Source organism: Chiroxiphia lanceolata, chromosome 5 (assembly GCF_009829145.1).
Source record: "Chiroxiphia lanceolata isolate bChiLan1 chromosome 5, bChiLan1.pri, whole genome shotgun sequence".
Classification (NCBI taxonomy): domain Eukaryota; kingdom Metazoa; phylum Chordata; class Aves; order Passeriformes; family Pipridae; genus Chiroxiphia; species Chiroxiphia lanceolata.
In genome coordinates this window covers 45,427,791-45,446,467 of record NC_045641.1, presented here as the reverse complement: position 1 = coordinate 45,446,467, position 18,677 = coordinate 45,427,791, and the positions used below count along the sequence as shown (strand labels likewise).

Genomic DNA, 18,677 nt, shown 5'->3' with positions numbered 1-18,677 from the left:
TCTTTTCATGAAGGCATCAGGATAAATCGAACTGCGATTTAAATGGTCGGAATTCCTGTTCTAGAGCACTGGAACAGGCTGCCCAGGAAGGTCATGGAGTCTCCCTCTCTGGAGGGACCATCAAAACCCATCTGGATGCATTTCTGTGTCACCTGCTCTAGGTGACCCTGTCTGGTGGGGGGGTTGGACTGGATGGTCTCCAGAGGTCCCTTCCAACCCTAACAATTCTGTGATACCCTGAATTAAGGACAAGATTTTTGATAATTGACTGAAACAGAGGTTTCTAAAGGCATGCAGGCAAGCAAGGCCTGAGGAAACTTGTAGTGAGACATTTAAAAACCAAAAATCAATCAGTAAGATGCACCCAACTGTATACTATCCACAGCAATGAACTAACATGGTCTGGAACACTTAACAGCTACTTGATACACAGTCTAAAAGGGTAAGTGCCCCAAATTGCATATCAAGTGCCAGAGTACACTTAACATTGTGAATTTTATGCAATTTAAGTTTTCAATTCCAAGGAGCAAGAGCAACAGAAAACAGAAGTCCCAAACTAACTTTCAAATGTATTTCCTTTTACATAGAAGTGGGACAAGAATCAAGTGGGTGGATGAATTTTGAATTCCAAGTTTTCAAGTGAAGAGAAACATAACTTTATGTAGTTGTTTGATACCTAGAAAATCAAGAAGAGAGCTTCAAATTACTGTGAGAGTAGTATTTTAATTATGTCATGCTTCAGATGACCCCAGAAAAAGATTTAGTAGAAGCAAACAGAGAAATATTGAAAGAGGCAGCGCAATGCAGGGATAAAATATCAATGTTATGAATTAATAAAATGTCAGAGGACATATGTAGTGAACAGGTGTTTTAGACTCAGTTTCCAGAAACTGGTCAGAAGATAAGGTACTTTAAAGATAGGAATCAAGTACATAATAGATTTTTAGCCCTCTAAGTGCCTGGAAAGCATCCAAAAATGTTTGGGAAACATTGAGAAATCCAGCATTTCTACACTGATTGTAGATGTTTGATCATAAACAGGGTTAGGCGTGAACAGATAAATGCCATAACAGAAGGTCTCTGTAGAGCAAAATGTCTTAGCAGTATTAGGCAGCAAAAAGTAAAAGTATTGGAGAAAAGGGGGGGAGGAAATAACTGAAAGTTTAAGTTAGTCCAAGAATATTTTTTCTTACACTGAAGTGACAAATTAGGTCTCAGCTTTCTAAAAATAAAGGGGGCTCAATGCAGTTAAGCTGTGGAACATAACAAAACACCACAAGAGATGTCATCTCAGTTATGTGCCAGTGTTAGTACCAGGCACCATGAATTGATGAAAATACTAAAATTTGTTATACTAGAAATTACTACAAACTATTTTAAAAGTTATATTCTAGGCAGAAAAAACCCCACAATTATGTTCATGTGATTGAACTTGCAGAGTTAAGCAGACATCCTTTGCATAGGCAGCACAGACATTCCTCCAGAACAGCATGTTTGTTATGTGAGTAACACATCATTAATATGGAGCCAAAATCACTTGGCTGATGTCGGCTTAAGCATGGACTCATATCTTACAAGCACAACAGAGCAATGAAAAACCATTATCAGCTACCCGGCATTCAGATTTAAAAATGCACTTAGACTAGCTTTAAGTATTTAAAGGCAGTCTTTTTACACACATCCAACATCACTTTTTTCACAATTTAAGGATATTCAAAGAAAAAAAGGTGATTTAGTGATAACTTTAGAAACTAACAATGACCAAGATAAGAGGCTCCATACAGTCCTCAACTTCTAGCAAAATCTGTAGATAATACATGCTGGCAAAATGGCACTAAACTAACAGAGGAAACAAAAACCTTCTTAGGTTATCCAGCTTGCTTTGGAAAGGAAATGCAATAAAAATGTATCCTGTATGAGAAGTAACTATTTTCTGGTTATTTACAAGGATCTGCTAAGAAGGCTTTATGAAGTCACTGGGATTTCTGCAGAGGCACAATGTTCCAAGCCAGCCCTTTTTATCAGAAGGCCGATGCCTAAAACTGTAGATTGGAACAAAGAATTGCCTTTTCCTGAGGGAAAAAAATGCTAGATGACATAGAATATTACAAGAGCAGGAACATTTAAGCACTACAAAATGCTAAAGCAACGAGGTAGAATCAGACCAAATTTCTTTAATTTAAAGCATTTTATATAATAAAGGGTCAATCCTTCCTCCTAAGTAAGCTACAAAGAGCTGGGAGTCTTCAGTGATTACCTTGCAGACGCAAAGAACTTCATATATAAATTGGAATAGCTGTAGCATCCTCACTGAGCAGTAGCTGGGAATTAAACAAACAAAAAAACTGCCCATGAATCACAAATGCACACAGAAGTTCTCAGGTATTTGGGAACGCTGGGTGATTTTGAAGGACAAGTTACTATGTCTTGTCACACTCTACAACTCCCTGACAGGAGGTTGTAGCCAGGTGGGTGTCAGTCTCTTCTCCCAGGCAACCAGCAGAAGGACAAGAGGGCATGGGCTTAAGCTGTGCCAGGGGAGGTTTAGGTTGGATATTAGGAAGAAATTTTTTACAGAGAGAGTAATCAGACATTGGAATGTGCTGCCCAGGGAGGTGGTGGATTCACCATCCCTGGAGGCTTTTAAGATGAGACTGGATGTGGCACTTAGTGCCATGGTCTAGTAACCACGGCAGTGTTGGATCAAGGGTTGGACTTGATGATCGCAGGTCTTTTCCAACCCAGTTGATTCTACAATAATTCTATGATTCTATGGATGCTAAAAATTAAAACCAAGTTGGCCAGTTTTCAGTACACAACAATAGCCTTAGATACAATCTCTTGGCCGATGTTACAAGTGTAACAGAAGAAGCAAAACTATTTGTTTTCATAAATACCTCATACAGTATTTTTCATAAACACTCTTTTATTAATACCTCAGTATTCAAGCTTACCTGCATTTACGGTACTAGATTTCTAAAGAAAAAAAATTATTACCCCCAGCAAACCACCAAACCCTAATATGTCCATTCCTAGACTTCCCATTTTGACACAAGACTTGTATGGATTCACCTTATAAACAATGAGGCTGTGACCAAGTTTAGTCAGAGCGCTCCATGGCCTGTTACATCCCGTTCTCCATTCTAAAACCGGCCCATGTGCTGACCAGGCACATGCACAACTGCCTTCACTGACGCTCTGTCTCATCAGTGCCATTTTTCTGTCAACTAGCTGAAATGGAAAATAACAGTCAAATCAAGTTAAGCGTGTTTTGTTATAGCCAAACATCTCACTTTCTGTAATTTTTATTTCTAATAAAGATTAACAGCAAAGTGCTGATGATCAAGAAATTATCTTAATTATCGGTCTTTGGGAGGATTAGGATTCCTGCGTCTTCTGTGATACCTAGAAGAAAAAAAAGGGTGCAATGAATGCAAAGACTGTGGACAGTCTTTATTTTCCTGATATTTTTGCCCCCAGTAAGTGATCTGAGGTTACACATGTAAGCAAAACACAAGACACACAAGCACTACCCATCACCACTCAGTAGATGTCATCTCTGTTGTTAGTGGAATTACATAACGCTACTCATTTCTATTGTTACATCTGCTACAAGCACACAATAATCCAATCAGTTCTACAGCTGAATAGGCACAAAGGCTGCTGTTTATTCTTAATCCTTTGTGTGAAGTTAATTTTCTTACATGGTCAGCTTTCCTTTTGGCTAAAATAATTGCTATAGAACAGACACCTGACGTTTTAAAGGAGTTGAGCCAGACTGTGTGTTAAATAGTGTAGTATTTTACAGACAAACTGAAAAACAAATTCTTAACAACAAAAAATGATCCATATTTTCCTCTTAATTATGCACCCTAAAACAAGATAGATCTTGTTTGATCCTCATTAAAGTGACAGCTACCCTTTGGTCATGAGAGTCCTACCATTCCATTCCTTATATCTACTCCCAAAGCACATTGATTAAAGTTTTCTGCAGACAATAAACCCCCAAAAATTTGTGTGTGTTATGTCTTCATAGTTATAAAATTAGCAGCTACCAAAATATGTAGTAACATGGACTGGGAGTAGCACAAACCAGAATGCTGCTTGTTTCCATTAGTATATCTGAATGTACATAGTTCTTCTTTAAGCTCAGTCATGCATATTTGCACCTTTCTTCCTCAATTTCTGAATACAAGGCACACCAAGGTGCAGTTTTCACCATTTCAAATGAAAAACCTCTACTGCTCTTAAATCTGAGAATCATCCCATTGAGGGCTTTTTTCGGAAAAGTTATTAAGGAATAGACAATGCCTGTTTCCAAGCTGTATTTGGTTATGTCCACTGAGGGTATTTTACATACTAGATTCTGTTATGTAACTTTAATAAATGACTCAAACCAGTAGCTAACTAGATGGTATGAGAAATTTCAACACTGTGACAAAAGTGGCAAAGGTTACCAAACAAAGGGGCAGTGTTAAAAAAACCCTCATGAAATACAGTCTTCCATTTACACAACACTGCATTTAAAATTTTATGTAATAGTCCACATATCTTGTCTCACATGATTCATCCTAGATTGCATCTGGTCATTAAATTATTCCTGTATTTCCCTTTACTGCTAAAAGGAACAAACATTGAAAAGAAAATACTTACTGTCCCACAGGATACCAGCGATGTTTAGTTGTGTAAAACATTTTGCTGAGCTCTTCAATTGTAGGACCTGTTTTGTTCTTTAGCTCTTTTTCATTCAATCTGGATTTCAAAACTTGATCAAGGTTTTCTTCTTTATTATTCACTGGATCTGGCCGTGGTATGGGCTATAAAAACAGTAATGTATAAGTATGTCCTTTTTCTCTTTTTTTTTGAGAAAGTCAAAAAGCCAGGCTACATAAGAGTAAACTGTAATGCTGTCTAACAGCTGAAACCAAAGGAATACAGAAAAATGCCTGCAACTGTAGAAGCTGTTTATCGCCCCTGCCTGCCCATCCCAAATGAAACCACACCACTGTGGAGCAGATGTCTAGAAATATCTAATTACCCCAGGTGCTCCAGCTGATTACCCTACCCCTAACACCAGCATTCTTGTCATCATTATTGCTGATCTCATTCTTACAATTCACTAGCTGAATCATAAGCTTCAGTTCTACTAATACAGAAGTATCCATATTATTCCTAATTAGAATTTTATTCATAGTGACAGTCGTTGCTAAAAAGCTTTTAGCTGATGTGTACCTTTGAGAAGAATGTCACTTCCTAATTTTTTATGCACCAGCTAAGACAAAGTTGTTTGTTTTCAACTGGAAACCTAACTACTAGCACTATTACAAATATTTTCCCTTGTTTCAGTCTTTTACACCTGTTTTTCCTGAGGAACATGCAACTGACAGATTCAAAAATACCAATATATAACTTGCACGCAAAGAGTGCTAAAAGGTTTTAAGTTTCAATAGAGAATTGTCATACTTCAGCAACATGGCTACCAGATGCAGTATTTTACTAGCACATGAGAACTGGAAATTCAAACAAGAAGTGTACACTAGAAAAGTTTATCTACATGTTAAATCACAACACTAGACTTACTTTCATCAATGTAAAGAACACACTGAAAGTACTACTGATAGATAAAAATCAGTATTTAAAGGTTTTTTTGGCTTTTAAGAACTCAAGAGTGCTGAATGGAATTTAAAGTTTGAGTTGAAAACAGTAGAGGCAGCATTTCTTTATATTCTCTTGCCCAGATTGTGGCATATGTGCACTATAATCTGCACTCTGATCATCCTCTTTGAGTAGTTCATAGACAGACACTAGTTTTTTCTGCAGTGCCCAAGTATTTGAGTGCCCTGTTTAATTCTATTTGAGTTACTATGTGCTGTGATATCTGAGCTTTTCTTACTCTGCAACTTTCCCACAATTCAACTAAGCTCCTCCTTGTGGCAGCAGCTGTATTCATCATTCACTTACTTCATAGACATGTTGATCACATACTAAAAAGTATGTCAGTATTTCAAATTAAAAAAGATGCCCTAAAAACTCAAACCTATGAACTAATAAATACCTTTACAAGAGTAAGAAATATAAATATGTACATTTGCACATACTTTTGTATGCTCATATGGAATCTCAAGCGAAGGGTGGTAGCAAACAATTGTCTTCAAATCTGATGTCACTGCAAGTTCCACTTTGCTATGAAAATAAAACAAACTTATAATTTTCAGAAATGCTGAACAACTGAGCAGCCCAAGTGCTAAATAAAACTGGATTTGACCCTGCATTTATGAATTCTTAATAATCTTCTATATAAAATAAGGGTCACAAGTATTTGATCTGAACTTCCAATTTTTTGTTCCCCCAGTCATCTTCATCTTTCTTTGTGAATGGAGAGGAAAAAAGAGCTAAAGAAAGTATTAAAAAAAGCTGGAAATAGGGGTTGGACAAGAAGTCTTTAATACTTTAATAGTTGCATATACAACTCTAAACAGATGGGGATAATGACCTCTAGGACAACATGCCTTTATAAGAAATATGGCACCTACAATGAAAAAATTGCAAACAAAGCTCTGTTTGGGGTTCCAACTTTTCTATTTGGTAAAAGATGATGAACAAGATGTCCTACTGAGAATTTCTTTGCATGAATATGGCTTTTGTCACCTTCCTTCCCCTTCCCATGACATATTAAGCTTCCTAAAACCATGGATGACAGGGATTCTGTGTTTCTCACTATATTTGTATCGTCTTTTCCCATTTCTACTCAAGTTTCCCATGCAGCAGCACAAATATACTGGGACTTTGTCTTAACAATGAGCACCAATGGAAATGACTACTCTAAGCTACTTTTGCTCTTCTGCAAGCAAAACTGCAGGGGTACTGGGGTCATCAACATGTTGATGTCAATATCATCAGACTGGGCCCTGTGTAATTTTTTATTACACTTATTTTTTGAAATCTTAACTTCACTATCATTATTACTATTGGAATCAGTACTTTAGCTAAAATTATTACATATATCCAATACTGGCAGAAAATGACAGCATTATATGACAACTTCATGACAGAGAAAGCAGCCCTGGAATACACATTACATGAAAAGGCCACACATCAAAGCATGTTTACATACCAGTTGTAGTCTTCAGGGAGAACCGAGTATGTAGATTTATGGCAAGCATGATACACGGCTCCCTCTGCAACAAGAATCCAAGTAAGGAACACTGATGTAAAATCAAGCAGAGCTGTGCCCATTTAAGAATGTTTATGTTTTCAATTTTCATTCTGTTTCAAGTCCTAATCAGGATTATAATCCTACACAGTTTTAGATTAACAAAACCCAAGTGCTGTCTAAATAGAAATTCACTTTACAGATTTCTAATGCAATCAAAAAACCTACAGTATCCAGATACCTATGACCTATCCCTACCTTTCCAATTGTATTGTTTTCCTAAGAAAAGTCTCAGTATGAACAAAATAGCTACAGTTATTAGAGAGTATTCTTTATATATATACAGGGGCTCTGACTGGATTTGCAGAGAAATGCTTTCCTACTGAGGACAGCCAACAGTGGGACTGGAGCGCAGCAGGTTTGTGCAGTCTCTGTCCTTGGAGAATTCAAAGACTCAGCAAGCCCTGAGCAACCCAATGTGTTTGCAGAGCTGACCCTGCTTTAAGGAGGAGCGTGGACCACAAATCACTCAAAGTTCCTTACTCACAGTTTGATTTACATTTTTTTATAGAATCACAGAATCATTTAGATTGGAAAAGACTTTTAAGGTCAGAGTCCAAAGGCAAACTTAGCGTAAAGTGTTAAACAGTAACAGTCCCTTACATAGGAATCATGCTATAGGCATCTTGCCTTCCACAAGTTATTAAGTTGTCTCAGTTATTGAGAAGTTGAGTTCTGGTATACTGTAAATAGCTTGCATTTCTTCCTAAGATTTCTTTCTCTTCCTTGCCCACTAACCTCTAAAATGTAACATGTCCACTGTATTTACTCAATTACTGTCTTTTCTACCACCTTTACTATCTCTCCTATGTCTTTCTATAGACAACTAAAACATAGACAAAAATCTAAGAAATAGTTCTGCCTGTTTCTACTTATTCTAATAATGTTTATGTTAAGTAATGAGATTTTACTGTAGCCTTTTCTCACCACTTTTTATAAGTCTGAAAAAATAAATTTAAATCTTCAATGATAATCAGTGGTAAGAAGGGTGGTATTTACAAGCTAATAAGTTAGAGGAATATCCTATGTGAACCATGAAAGCTTCAAAGGGAAAAAAAACCCCAGATCAAGATGTCCTTTAATTATTAGCAGAGAGCACAGACTATCAGGCTTCACTGTGTTCAAACAGAAAAGTCACTTCCATGCTTCCATTACTTTAAACAGTACAGGACAGAGGCTCTCAAAGAACAAATTTTAATATAGGACTTCTACAATTTATCGCTACTTACTGTGCAGCGGGGCCTGCTTACAGGGTGCTACCGAACGCATCCAAAAGAGGCTGGACCATGCAGTTCTAAGAGACAGTGCCATGTGGACAGCAGAGAGGAAACCAGTCCGGGACTCGATGGAACTCAAAGAGACACGTATCCTTTTTCTCTGCAGAACACTCTTTGAAAGAAACCAGTTTCATAACTGTTCAGGATACAGAAGACTAACAATTAAATTTATTGAATATCTTAAGGATAAATAAAATCTGTGCAATACATTCTTCATTATTTGTCAATTATTTAGAGTTCCTTATTATTTATGGTACTGGTACCTGCCTTTTTAACAGTCAAAAGCAGTACAAGACTTTATTTACTGAGAGATAGTCTTTGAAAACATTAACCTTTTAAAAAAGCTTCCAACCTTGGGTCTTCTCACAGGTTTTTCTAATGGTACTCACCCACCTAAAATTTGATCCTTCCTTCTGCACACTCCATAGAATTATTCCTGAAACACGTTCTTCTTGTTCACAATGTAAATACCATCACCTAGTATAAAAACAGAAGTACTTATAAATAACACCTGCTGTAGTTAAACTGTCTAAATGAAGTCAGATGGTTTCATCCATCTCAAAAGCAATACACCTAGAAACCAAGAAACACCGTTTAGAATACCGTAAATATTACCCCAGACTTCACAGAAGCAGAAAGACATCTTATGTTTTCATTGTCTACTGAGAAAAAAAAAAACTGCTTCAAAGAGAAACTTATTATGATGCTTAAAAAACCACAACTGGAGACAGTTCAAAGACACAGGACACGTGTGCCAGCAATGCGAAGAAACACGAAACCTGACACTTTTATAATTAAAGAAAATATTTAACTTAAAAATAAATAAATCAGTGATCCGTCAAAGCAAGGAAAAGAGTCCCCGTTATGAAACCCCGAGTGTGACCCCCGGCGGTTCGGCCCCTCCGAAAGCCCAGAGCCTCTCGCCCGGCCCTGCCCGGCGCTCACCCGCGCAGCACTGCCCGCTGCCCGCGCCCGCCCCGCCGGCGGAAGCGGCCCCGCGCTCCCGCTCCCCTTCCGGCTCCGGCGGCTCGTCCCGCGGCACGCCGGGACACGTAGTGCGGGCCGGCCGGCCAGGAGGGCCCGACACCTACAGTGGGACTGATACCGATACCGACACCACCTCCTGCTCCTTCCGCCCTCAGCACTGCCCCGGCCATGGCCGCAAGCCCCGAGCCGCTTCATAATATGGTGGAGGGGAGGGTAGACCGGGCCGGGCCGGGCCAGGGGGAGCAACGCGGAGACAGAGTAACAGAATTACGTTAGGAAAGGCCTCCGAGATCATCTAGTCCAACCTGTGACCGTGGCACAAAGTGTCGTTTCTTGAACGCCTCCAGGGATGGTGACTCCACCACCTCCCTGGGCAGTCCAGTCCAATGTTGACAACCCTTTCAGAGAAGAAGTTTCTCCCAATGTTCAACCTGAACCTCCCCTGGCACAGCTGGAGGCCATTTCATCTCGTCCTGTTTTCCACAAAAATGAGATTCGTTAGCAAGTGTGCAACAAGCCAGTAATAACACACTGCGGACAACGCTGTCACTAGTTGCTTGGCAGAAGGGTCTGCCCCCCACTTTGCTACAACCTCCTTTCAGGTAGTTGTAGAGAGCTCTAAGGTCACCCCCAAGGCTCCTCTTCTCCAGGCACCCCAGTTACCTCAGCCTCTCCTCATAGGATTTACCCTGTAGACCTGTCACGAAACACGTGCCGCTTGCCCTCAGTGCTCTCTGGTGGTCCCTGTACTGAGTGGGCTTCAGGGGCTCAGAAACCCATAGCAGAGGCACTGGGGCACCCTGGCATCAGCAGCAGCTGTTCAGCTGGGGAAGAGGGCACAAAGCCACAGCAAGAGGCAACAGTTCAACTGCCAGTCCCAGGAATGTGCCATACTCTTATGTTACATGCAAAACACCCCCCTCTGATCCCATAATTTGAAGGGACATCTCTAACATTATTGGTTATTTTCACAAGCTTGCGAGCATAGCCTGCTTGCTTTCTGGGTTAAATTACACAACAGCAGCTCCCTCTGTTCAGCCTGCCAAACCCTCGCAGTACCTGTAATACCTTTCCTCAGGGAACGCCTGAGTTTATGTAGATGAAATAGAATGTTTCCAATATTTAAGGCATGCTGGAAATTCACCTGAATACCCCAGGCACATTGATGTTCTGGGGCTACTTGCTTTGCTTCTTTTGAAGACTGAGTCAAAAAGCGTTTCAAAGATAAGATTATATTTACACAACATTGATAAAAGACAAGAAGATACAAAAATCTGATCTGCAGTTTTAGTATCTGAAATGGCTCCAGCACTGTAAGCTTTCGAACCCTCTCTAATTCACATCTGTAGATTCTGTCTCCATTCCCTTCACAGCATTACTCTTTTAGAAACTCTTAGATAATGCCTTTTAAAGGGCTGCAACCTTTTCCAGAAATCTTCAAACCATTGTATCTTTTCTGATCACTGGCTGCGATACTGCAATTTCACATCATCATTGGTGGAAGCCTCACAATTTCAGTCACGTCTAACTTGATTCTGTAGCTGCAGAGTTGTAGTTACGCTAATAACTTCCAGAAGTATAACAGAAGTATAGCCAGAAATCACTAGTCAATAGCTGATCATTCCCATTAGCAGTAGCAAAGGTTTCTCTGTGAGTATTTTTCCTTACAGTGGAAGATGGAAGACATCCATTTTGGAGCTTCTTGCAGTAGTAGATCATAGAATCAATCCTTAGAAAAAGGGACTAGAGGTGGGCCGAAATGTTTTACATACTACTTGGAGAAATGCAACCAAGGTGAGAGATAACAACTCCATTGTAAGACTCCTCCAGATTTGTGGAGATCAACTCACTTTGTCATTCCATCAAGTTTCTTGCAGTGTGCAGCTACAAAGGTGTCTGATCTGGATCAAGCACCGAACAGAAGCAATACAGTTTTACGTATCTTCTGTTGTGCACTGGCTCATGATTCCCACAAGCAAGTCCTTGTACTAGGATGAGGGCCACCCTTGGATAAAGGACAGCCTTTTGAAGCTGAATACAAGAAAGACAGTGGACAAATAAAACATGTTGAGGATTTTAAACTCAAGGACAGTGTTGAAAAAAATTAAATGGTTATAAACTGTGTGAAACAAGTGCTCTCTGGAAATTAAAAGTTAGGAATGAAACTTCATTTAGGGAGTGAGCTTCAGGAATATCTCGTCCATAGGCATAATGGGGATAAACGGAGGTATTTCAAAGTCACTCTCACCAGGAGCAGTTTGTGACAACGACAGACCGGCTCGGAATTCTTGCCTTTCTCCTGGTTGGCTGCAGTGTGACACCCCTGTATGCAAATGCACCTTGCAGTGGTCCCTTAGCACAGAACCCGGTCTGTCATGTGTGCTATGTGTGTGTGTTTGTGTGTGAACCTGGGACACAAGCACATTAAGCCTTGGTCTAGTTTCCTAGGAAATACTAAATAAACTTAAGGCTTCTCTGACTTGCCTTGGAGGTGCTCATGACTTAGTTGTCATAGCTTCTTTAAAAGATTGCCTAAACACGGTGATGATGAGGACTGTGGTTGACACCGCTGATTCTTAGAGGCTTTCTCAAACCAATATTGTTCACCCATCCAGGAGACAAAAGTTCTTTGCTGTCAAGTGGAAACCTTGAAATTAACTCCTTTCACAACTGGAGATGACTGAAAATCACACCTGTTTCTTTCTGCAGTGTGAGACACTTTTTTTTTAATCTCCTCTATATTGAGCAGCAGCTGTTAAAAAAAAAAATTAAAAACCTCTCACTAGCCCCTTAAAAATGGTCTCCCAATAAAAACTACTAAATTTCAATATGCTTAAGTATGTTAGTCATGATTGCAATATAAGAAGACTTCTGTGGTACTCCTACATTACTGTTTCCTAATCAATTTATTTGCTTTAATCAAGAAAATTTTTTTACTCTTCAGTGCCATATGTATTTCCTGAGGACTGCATATAGGCACAGACTTGCAGATATGCGTGCTCTCAAGTTTGAAAAAGTATAGTTTCTAATGTTACTGATGAATGTGGCCAACAAGTCTTCTAATGGTGGGATTTTTTAGGCTGGTGCTATTGAGTCGTTAATGGCTTAATCAATGAGATTGTGAAGATCAACAAAAGCTCTTTAATTTGAAGCTACAGCCTGTACTGCTTGTTTTCAATCCTTATATTTTTTTTCCACATAGCAAATGCTAGGTGATTTTCTGGGGGGAATTTCTGATTCCAGACAGGAGGGCAGCCACCAGGAGAATTACCACATCGTTAGTCTTCTCTTTTATATTGCTGCAATGGAATATCACTTGCAAAGTTCATCAGAGATTGCTAACAATCTTCTGTCCCTTATGTGAACTCATTGAGAACACTTGACAGCCCTCTGAAATCTTGATTCATAAAACAGCCTTCGGATTTCCCAGATATCCTTATTGCATAATTAGTTTTAAATTAGAGGTAACCTATGGATATTTCTGTAAGGATTTTATTCCAGAAACGTGTGCTTTTAAAACATCACTTTAATGGCAAATCTTGCAATTTAAATCCTACTTCTAAAAGGTTGCAATTGAAGGTACTGCAGAACTTTTATTTTTATTTTTAAAAAACTGAACCACATACGCTGTTAGGCTTCCAGGCTATTTTTAGGTGGTTTCTATAAAAAGATTTTTTAGGAGATAGTAGATGAGGTCTACCCCCTCTGTGACACATGATGTTCTGCGAGTCTATTCTTAGCAGCATGTTCTGACAGATTACAACTTTCTGGTAGGGAGATAGGTATTGCTTAAGGAGAGCTCAGAAGTGTGACTACACACTTCTCCAGCATGTCTGGAGATGGGTTATTAATAACTGCCAACGGCCTGGCTTGCTTCAGCAGGCTGTAGACGGAGGAGGGGGAGTTGCTCAGTCTGCACTGGCTCAGCAGAAAGGAGATTGTTCTCTCTGTTACCTGCGGAGATACTGTGGAGGTGCTAATGCTGAGTTCCAGACCTCTGGGACTTCATGTCTTTGAAAATCTGGCAAGTTTGGTTTCTAGGTTGCTCTCTCACTGAAGATAAACCATCAACCTGCTCTTACTCAGTCACAAGCTTCTCCAGGAGATGCTCTAACTGATCAGACTTTTGCTATAGTTAGGCAACAAACACCATGTGGTAATGAGGTCAGGACTATGTTGGTTGCCTCTGTTTTAGAGGAAAAAATTTATAAATCAGAGATGGCATCTGGACTGGTTTTGTGTGAGCAGTTGCACACACACACACACAGCCCTTCTGAGAAATAGAAATTGGGACCTGGGTGTTCTAGCTCTTTTGCTGCAGTGGCATATTCAGGAAATTTTTACTTAATGAAATTATTCAGGCTGGATTATTGGCAAACTCAATATAATACTTTTTTTTTCATAAAAACAAATGTTTCAAAATCTGCCTAGGAAAAAGCATTTTATTTCCTTTATTTTCTTTTAAATCTGTAGTAGAAAAGGTACTATACAATTGTACCTCGAAGTGGAACTGAATTTGTGAACGGATGGAGTTTTTTTATTGCAAAGGTTGTGTCTTAACAATGGAGATGGATGGGCCTCCACTCCTGAAATATCTTAATCTCTGTGAGGTTATCCTATAAATGTAGGCATCAAATTTTTAATGAGACATTGTAGTTTAATTATGGTCTTAATTCTCAAGTCTTCTCAAGTGATGTTGTAGACAGATTTCTATGTTTTAAGTCAGTCTGTAAACACCCAGAGTAAACACTAAGGCTTATGTCACCAAGGCCATCTTAATTCTTTAGCATATCTCACGTCATCTTGTCCATCTTGTTACTGGTAAGGAGTGAAGCTGCAACTGTAACTGAGTAGTCATATGCAGCCTAAATAATTTGTGTTTCTGTTGATTACCATAGTTCAATTAAATTTTATGCCTCTATTCAAGCAGCCACTTAATGAAAAAAATCTAAAGTTATTTGCCACAGTGAAGGCACCTAATCACAGCATCCCATTTTGATGTTCTAAGTTGGTAAAATATATAACTAGTGGGATGGGTTTTTTTTGCCCAGTACAGTTTCACTTAGCCCTGCCATTTAGGATAACTCAGAAATTGTCCAGTGACAATTTAAATTAGTGCTAAGTGAAAAACACTGCACTTCTGTGGCTGTTTCCCCATTTCTACATAGGGATCATAGCAACTCTTGTAAAATTCTCTGGGGTTTACTGAACGTTTTTAATATAAAATCTAGATATTACTGTGAGAATTCATTCATACACATATACATACATCTGGTTTTTGCTGTAGAACAGATTTTCTGCAATACTTGACAAAAATAGAGAAATGCTTTTATGTACAAATAAAGAATCCGGAGTCTGAAATAGAATTGTAATTGTAGTAAGACTTCTATAAGATTGCAAAGAGGGATAGGAGGAGGAAGCGAGATAGTCAGTCACAGGCTCAGTTGGCCTGGGTGCACCCACTAAGTGAGTAACTCCATGACAGCAAAAGCTGTCACAGGAAGATGGTCAGCAGCTGTATTGAATTGTTCTGGGAGTATTAATTGCTTAATTGCAATTACTTCTTTACCTTTCCGCCTACAGGGGCATTATAGAGCGCTTTGTTGGTGAATAAGCTGGTTGCCTAACTATTCTCAGAACCACTGTCATCTCAGAACAATGTGATGATCATGGATTCGTGGGAGTATTGTTCTCTCCATCCTGGCCTTCACAGAGGTGTGGTGGGACAGGATCAGCTCAGCCAACAGAACAGGTCACTGCTGTGAAAGGGGGTAATCCTACATCTACCACCTCTCTGTTTCCTGCTGCTCCTCTTGTGCCAGCTCCGATGCCCCAGTGAGCTGGTCAGAAAGGTAACATAGCCAAAGAAACCCCAAACCAAACAAACTCCTGTACTCCAACAGATCCATATGAATGGCAGAAGGGGATCAGGAATATAAGGCAGGAAAAGACAGCAGGAGCTCAGTGTTGTCTGAGGCTTCTCCAAAAGGCTAAGAGGCATCCAAAGCTGTGTTAATAACTCATGTGTACTACAAAGGGCAATTTCACTCCCACTTGTGTTACTTTTTGTTGTCAATGGTGCTTGCCAGACCCCCTGTAAGCCAAACCAATTCACTGATACAGGAGAAGACCAGACTGAAGGGCTGGTTTTCAGCCAAGTTAGTGCATTGCATCAGCTCAAAAGAACAGTGGGGGAAATGCTGTGCATGAGAAAGGAGGGTGGAACCAGTGAGATGGGAAAGGGAAGTAAGAAGACCTCTTTTTAACAGATTGACTCAGCTGTTTGGTATAACTTGACCTCAAATATGTGATTTCACACTATCCCTAATGCCCCTTTCTCACCCCCTCAGGTATGAGTTCTTGTACATTTGCTTGTGCTTCACCTGCATAGCTGCGTGACTGCCTGTGGTTCACAGCAGCTCACTGCTCATCCAGGAACTATTCGTGCTTTTGATCAGCTCACCTTGGGCGAGATCATGGCGAGAGCTGAGGGAGCAGTGGTGTGTGGCAGATGAGAAGGGCAGAAGCCCTCTTTAGCAGTAATGTAAATACAAAGTGATGTAACCTTGACGTGAAACTACACACACACTCAGTAACCACTGTGGAGGCAGGCCTAGGCTGTAGGAATGAACTCTCATTTGAATGGGGACTACAGGTGACACCAATCTGACTGAACATTGTACCTAAATTTCCTCTGAAATGCAAATATAAATGTTGCTTTATAAAACCAACCAGTAGTGGGACAATACTACTTTTCTAAAAAGAACCTGCATCTTCAGGCGTTCTGAACTCCAAAGCAAAGCATCAGGGAGCAGCAAGAGTAGCACTGCTCCCTCAGGGCAGCTGAGCCAGAAGCCAAGGGCACCCCAAGGTGAGCTGAGCAGTGACTTCAATGAGGAGCAGCCCCACTGTGCCAGAGGCCAGTGAGCAGAACAGTTTGTTTACTGCAGCGGGGCCTGTTGATGGTCCAGGGATCATCAGGCAGGACACAGGAACAGGCTGGGTTTGAAGCTGGTTCAGGAGCCCCAGACAGTCAGGCAGGCACAGCTGAGGTGCAGCTCAGGAAGGACTCAACCCAGGCACATAGGAGGGTGAGGGTGGATGCCCCTGTTTAGGCTGTCACAGCAATTACCGTCTATTTGTGCACTCAGTGCCTTGACATAAAGTTCTGTCTTCAAAATAGTATCTAACAAAGCCTTTACCAACCATCCAGAGTCCTGTCTTATATCCTGGAACTGTTTGTCAGCATATATCTGAGAAAATACAGCATATGACATTTCCAGATTTGCTCACATTCTGGCTGATGTGCAGGATTTATTTCAGGATATTAAGGGAGCAAACAGTTAGCAATCACCAGTGCCAAAAGAGCATCAGACAGAATTCCAGGCAATGAGTCTAAGGAAAGATTTGAATTTAATTTAAACCAACATATAGTATCTAAATCTTTCAGCCTAGCAAAAGAAAAATACCAGGTTGAGTCAGAAAGGGCAGCTGTCTAAATGAGGATGCATGACTTCATTAATTACAGTACTTGGGATGAAAGCAGTATTTTTTCCATCAAATCTTTATTTTACATGAACAAAAAAAAAAAGAGATTGCTGAAATAATCTGGAAGTTTTGACAAACTACACTTGTAGCACTGTGGACATTAGTTTTTTGCATCTACTTTTTCTTCTCTCCTTTTCTCCTCTCTGTCCTCCCTCCCATGCCCTCCAAGAAACTTTACAATTTTTAGGTGGTTTTGGTGGCACTGTCTTATTTTTAATCGTACATTTGAAAAACTCTGTGGGTAAAGAATCCCTGTACCATACTGCTCAAAATAAATAATCCGGCAGAGAAGAATAAATACATTTTAACAACAATATTGCACTCCAGAACAGGAGCGATGAAATACTGATCTATCCAGGGAAGCAGAAAGCAAAAGCATGCTAAGCTGGATCACCTGCGGTGCTTCTCCAAGGAAATCTTCCAAGACACATGCCAAATGGAGGATATGCACACAGAGCGATGCAGGCCGTGGTCCAGAACACAGTTACAGCGGCAGTAATGGATGAGTGGAAAATCCTGAAGGACAGGTGTGGACACTGGAAGGTCATTGGGTTGGTAAGGCACCTGGAGGATTCAAGAATTCTATGGGGTGTGGCTAGCTTGAGGAGAAAAGCCTCTTCTGGCACTTACATGCCTTGTTCCAGCTCTGATTCAGAGGATTAAGTTGTCTCCTTTGGGAATTTGAGAATGCTACAAAAGAAGGACAATTTTTACTATAGCTTCTCCTGGAAGGTATCCCTTGGTAGACAGGAAACGCAAAGAAGCAAAGTCTATAGCCGGTATTCTAGAGGGGCCTGTTTGGATGGCTTTTCCAGCACTGATATGGATACTCAAGGATCTCTGCAGCAGTCCTTGTAGGAGCTGGAATGACTTAGGGAACCACCTAAATCTTTGTAAATATGACAACAGAAATCAATGCTTTTGTTTACTGCTATCTCCTGAGCAAGTGGCCTTCAAAAGCCTTTTCCTAAGAGGAGCCAGAAGGAGAGGTGTAATGAAAACTGCAACTTTCCCAGGATGTGACAGGCCACTTGCGCAACGAAAGATGTCAAAACATAATAAGCCAGATCGACTTGCTTCAATTTCAGCAAGTCTTCAGACTGAACCAAGGCTCCTGCTGTACAACACTAGAAAAGGGACACTGAATGAGCATGTATTTGAGCCAACTGTGCTCCACTCTGTTGGTGCTTCTCACAGACTTTCAAGAAACTGAGTGGCATTTTACTCACATTGAACGTAAAAACAGCTTTGGCTCATGTTTTCTTCCACTTATGCCAGTCTTTTAATGCACAGTATTCTGGGAGAAGTGTAAAAGGAAAAAAAAAAGAAAAAAAAAGAGGTGAAGGCAGAAACAAAGAAAAAGAAGTAATTCAACAAGCACTGTAACAAAATACTGTTTTTAATTACTTTTCTCTTGAGGGTATGGCCCAGTGAAGATTCTTTCATGTCTAATAAAGTATTGATGTCATGGAGTCTTTCTCCTAGTGGGACTACCAGCGACAGTTTTTTTCCTTTTGTCTTCCTACTTTCATAAAATTCAGAAGGAATTGCTGACTTTCCTTGATAGCAGTAGGGTGAAGGGGGAAGGCACATCAATCTTCTGACACATGCTTCAGGTTCATAACCACTGTATAATAATATAAATGCTTAAA

The 18,677-nt window shown here is 40.0% G+C and overlaps 1 protein-coding gene across 5 annotated transcripts; it reads right to left on the bottom strand.

Annotated features, from left to right (window-relative positions):
- Nucleotides 1–2,906: 2,906 nt before the first annotated feature.
- Nucleotides 2,907–9,452, bottom strand: MRPL42 (mitochondrial ribosomal protein L42). 5 transcript variants are annotated; one of them, XM_032689280.1, is made up of 6 exons: nucleotides 9,436–9,452; nucleotides 8,443–8,602; nucleotides 7,115–7,178; nucleotides 6,099–6,183; nucleotides 4,654–4,817; nucleotides 2,907–3,405 (listed from the first exon to the last, which is right to left on the bottom strand). In XM_032689280.1, exons 2-6 carry the CDS (start codon nucleotides 8,522–8,524, stop codon nucleotides 3,360–3,362), a joined length of 441 nt encoding a protein of 146 aa, XP_032545171.1. In that variant the 5' UTR covers nucleotides 8,525–8,602; nucleotides 9,436–9,452; the 3' UTR covers nucleotides 2,907–3,359. The 5 variants fall into 5 exon arrangements, with proteins under 5 accessions (XP_032545171.1, XP_032545172.1, XP_032545174.1 ...); XM_032689281.1 differs by lacking the exon at nucleotides 9,436–9,452 and adding an exon at nucleotides 8,884–9,361 and having other exon boundaries at nucleotides 8,443–8,626; XM_032689283.1 differs by lacking the exon at nucleotides 9,436–9,452 and adding an exon at nucleotides 8,884–9,361.
- Between the last annotated feature and the right edge of the window lie 9,225 nt (nucleotides 9,453–18,677).

Bases quoted from the DNA above. Each gene is read 5' to 3' on its own strand.
- MRPL42 (XM_032689280.1), bottom strand. From the start codon at position 8,524: ATGGCACTGTCTCTTAGAACTGCATGGTCCAGCCTCTTTTGGATGCGT. The intron at 6,184-7,114 runs GTATGTAAACAT...TTATTTTCATAG, and splicing joins CTCCCTGAAGACTACAACTG to CAAAGTGGAACTTGCAGTGA. The intron at 4,818-6,098 runs GTATGTGCAAAT...CTGTTTTTATAG, and splicing joins TTCCATATGAGCATACAAAA to CCCATACCACGGCCAGATCC.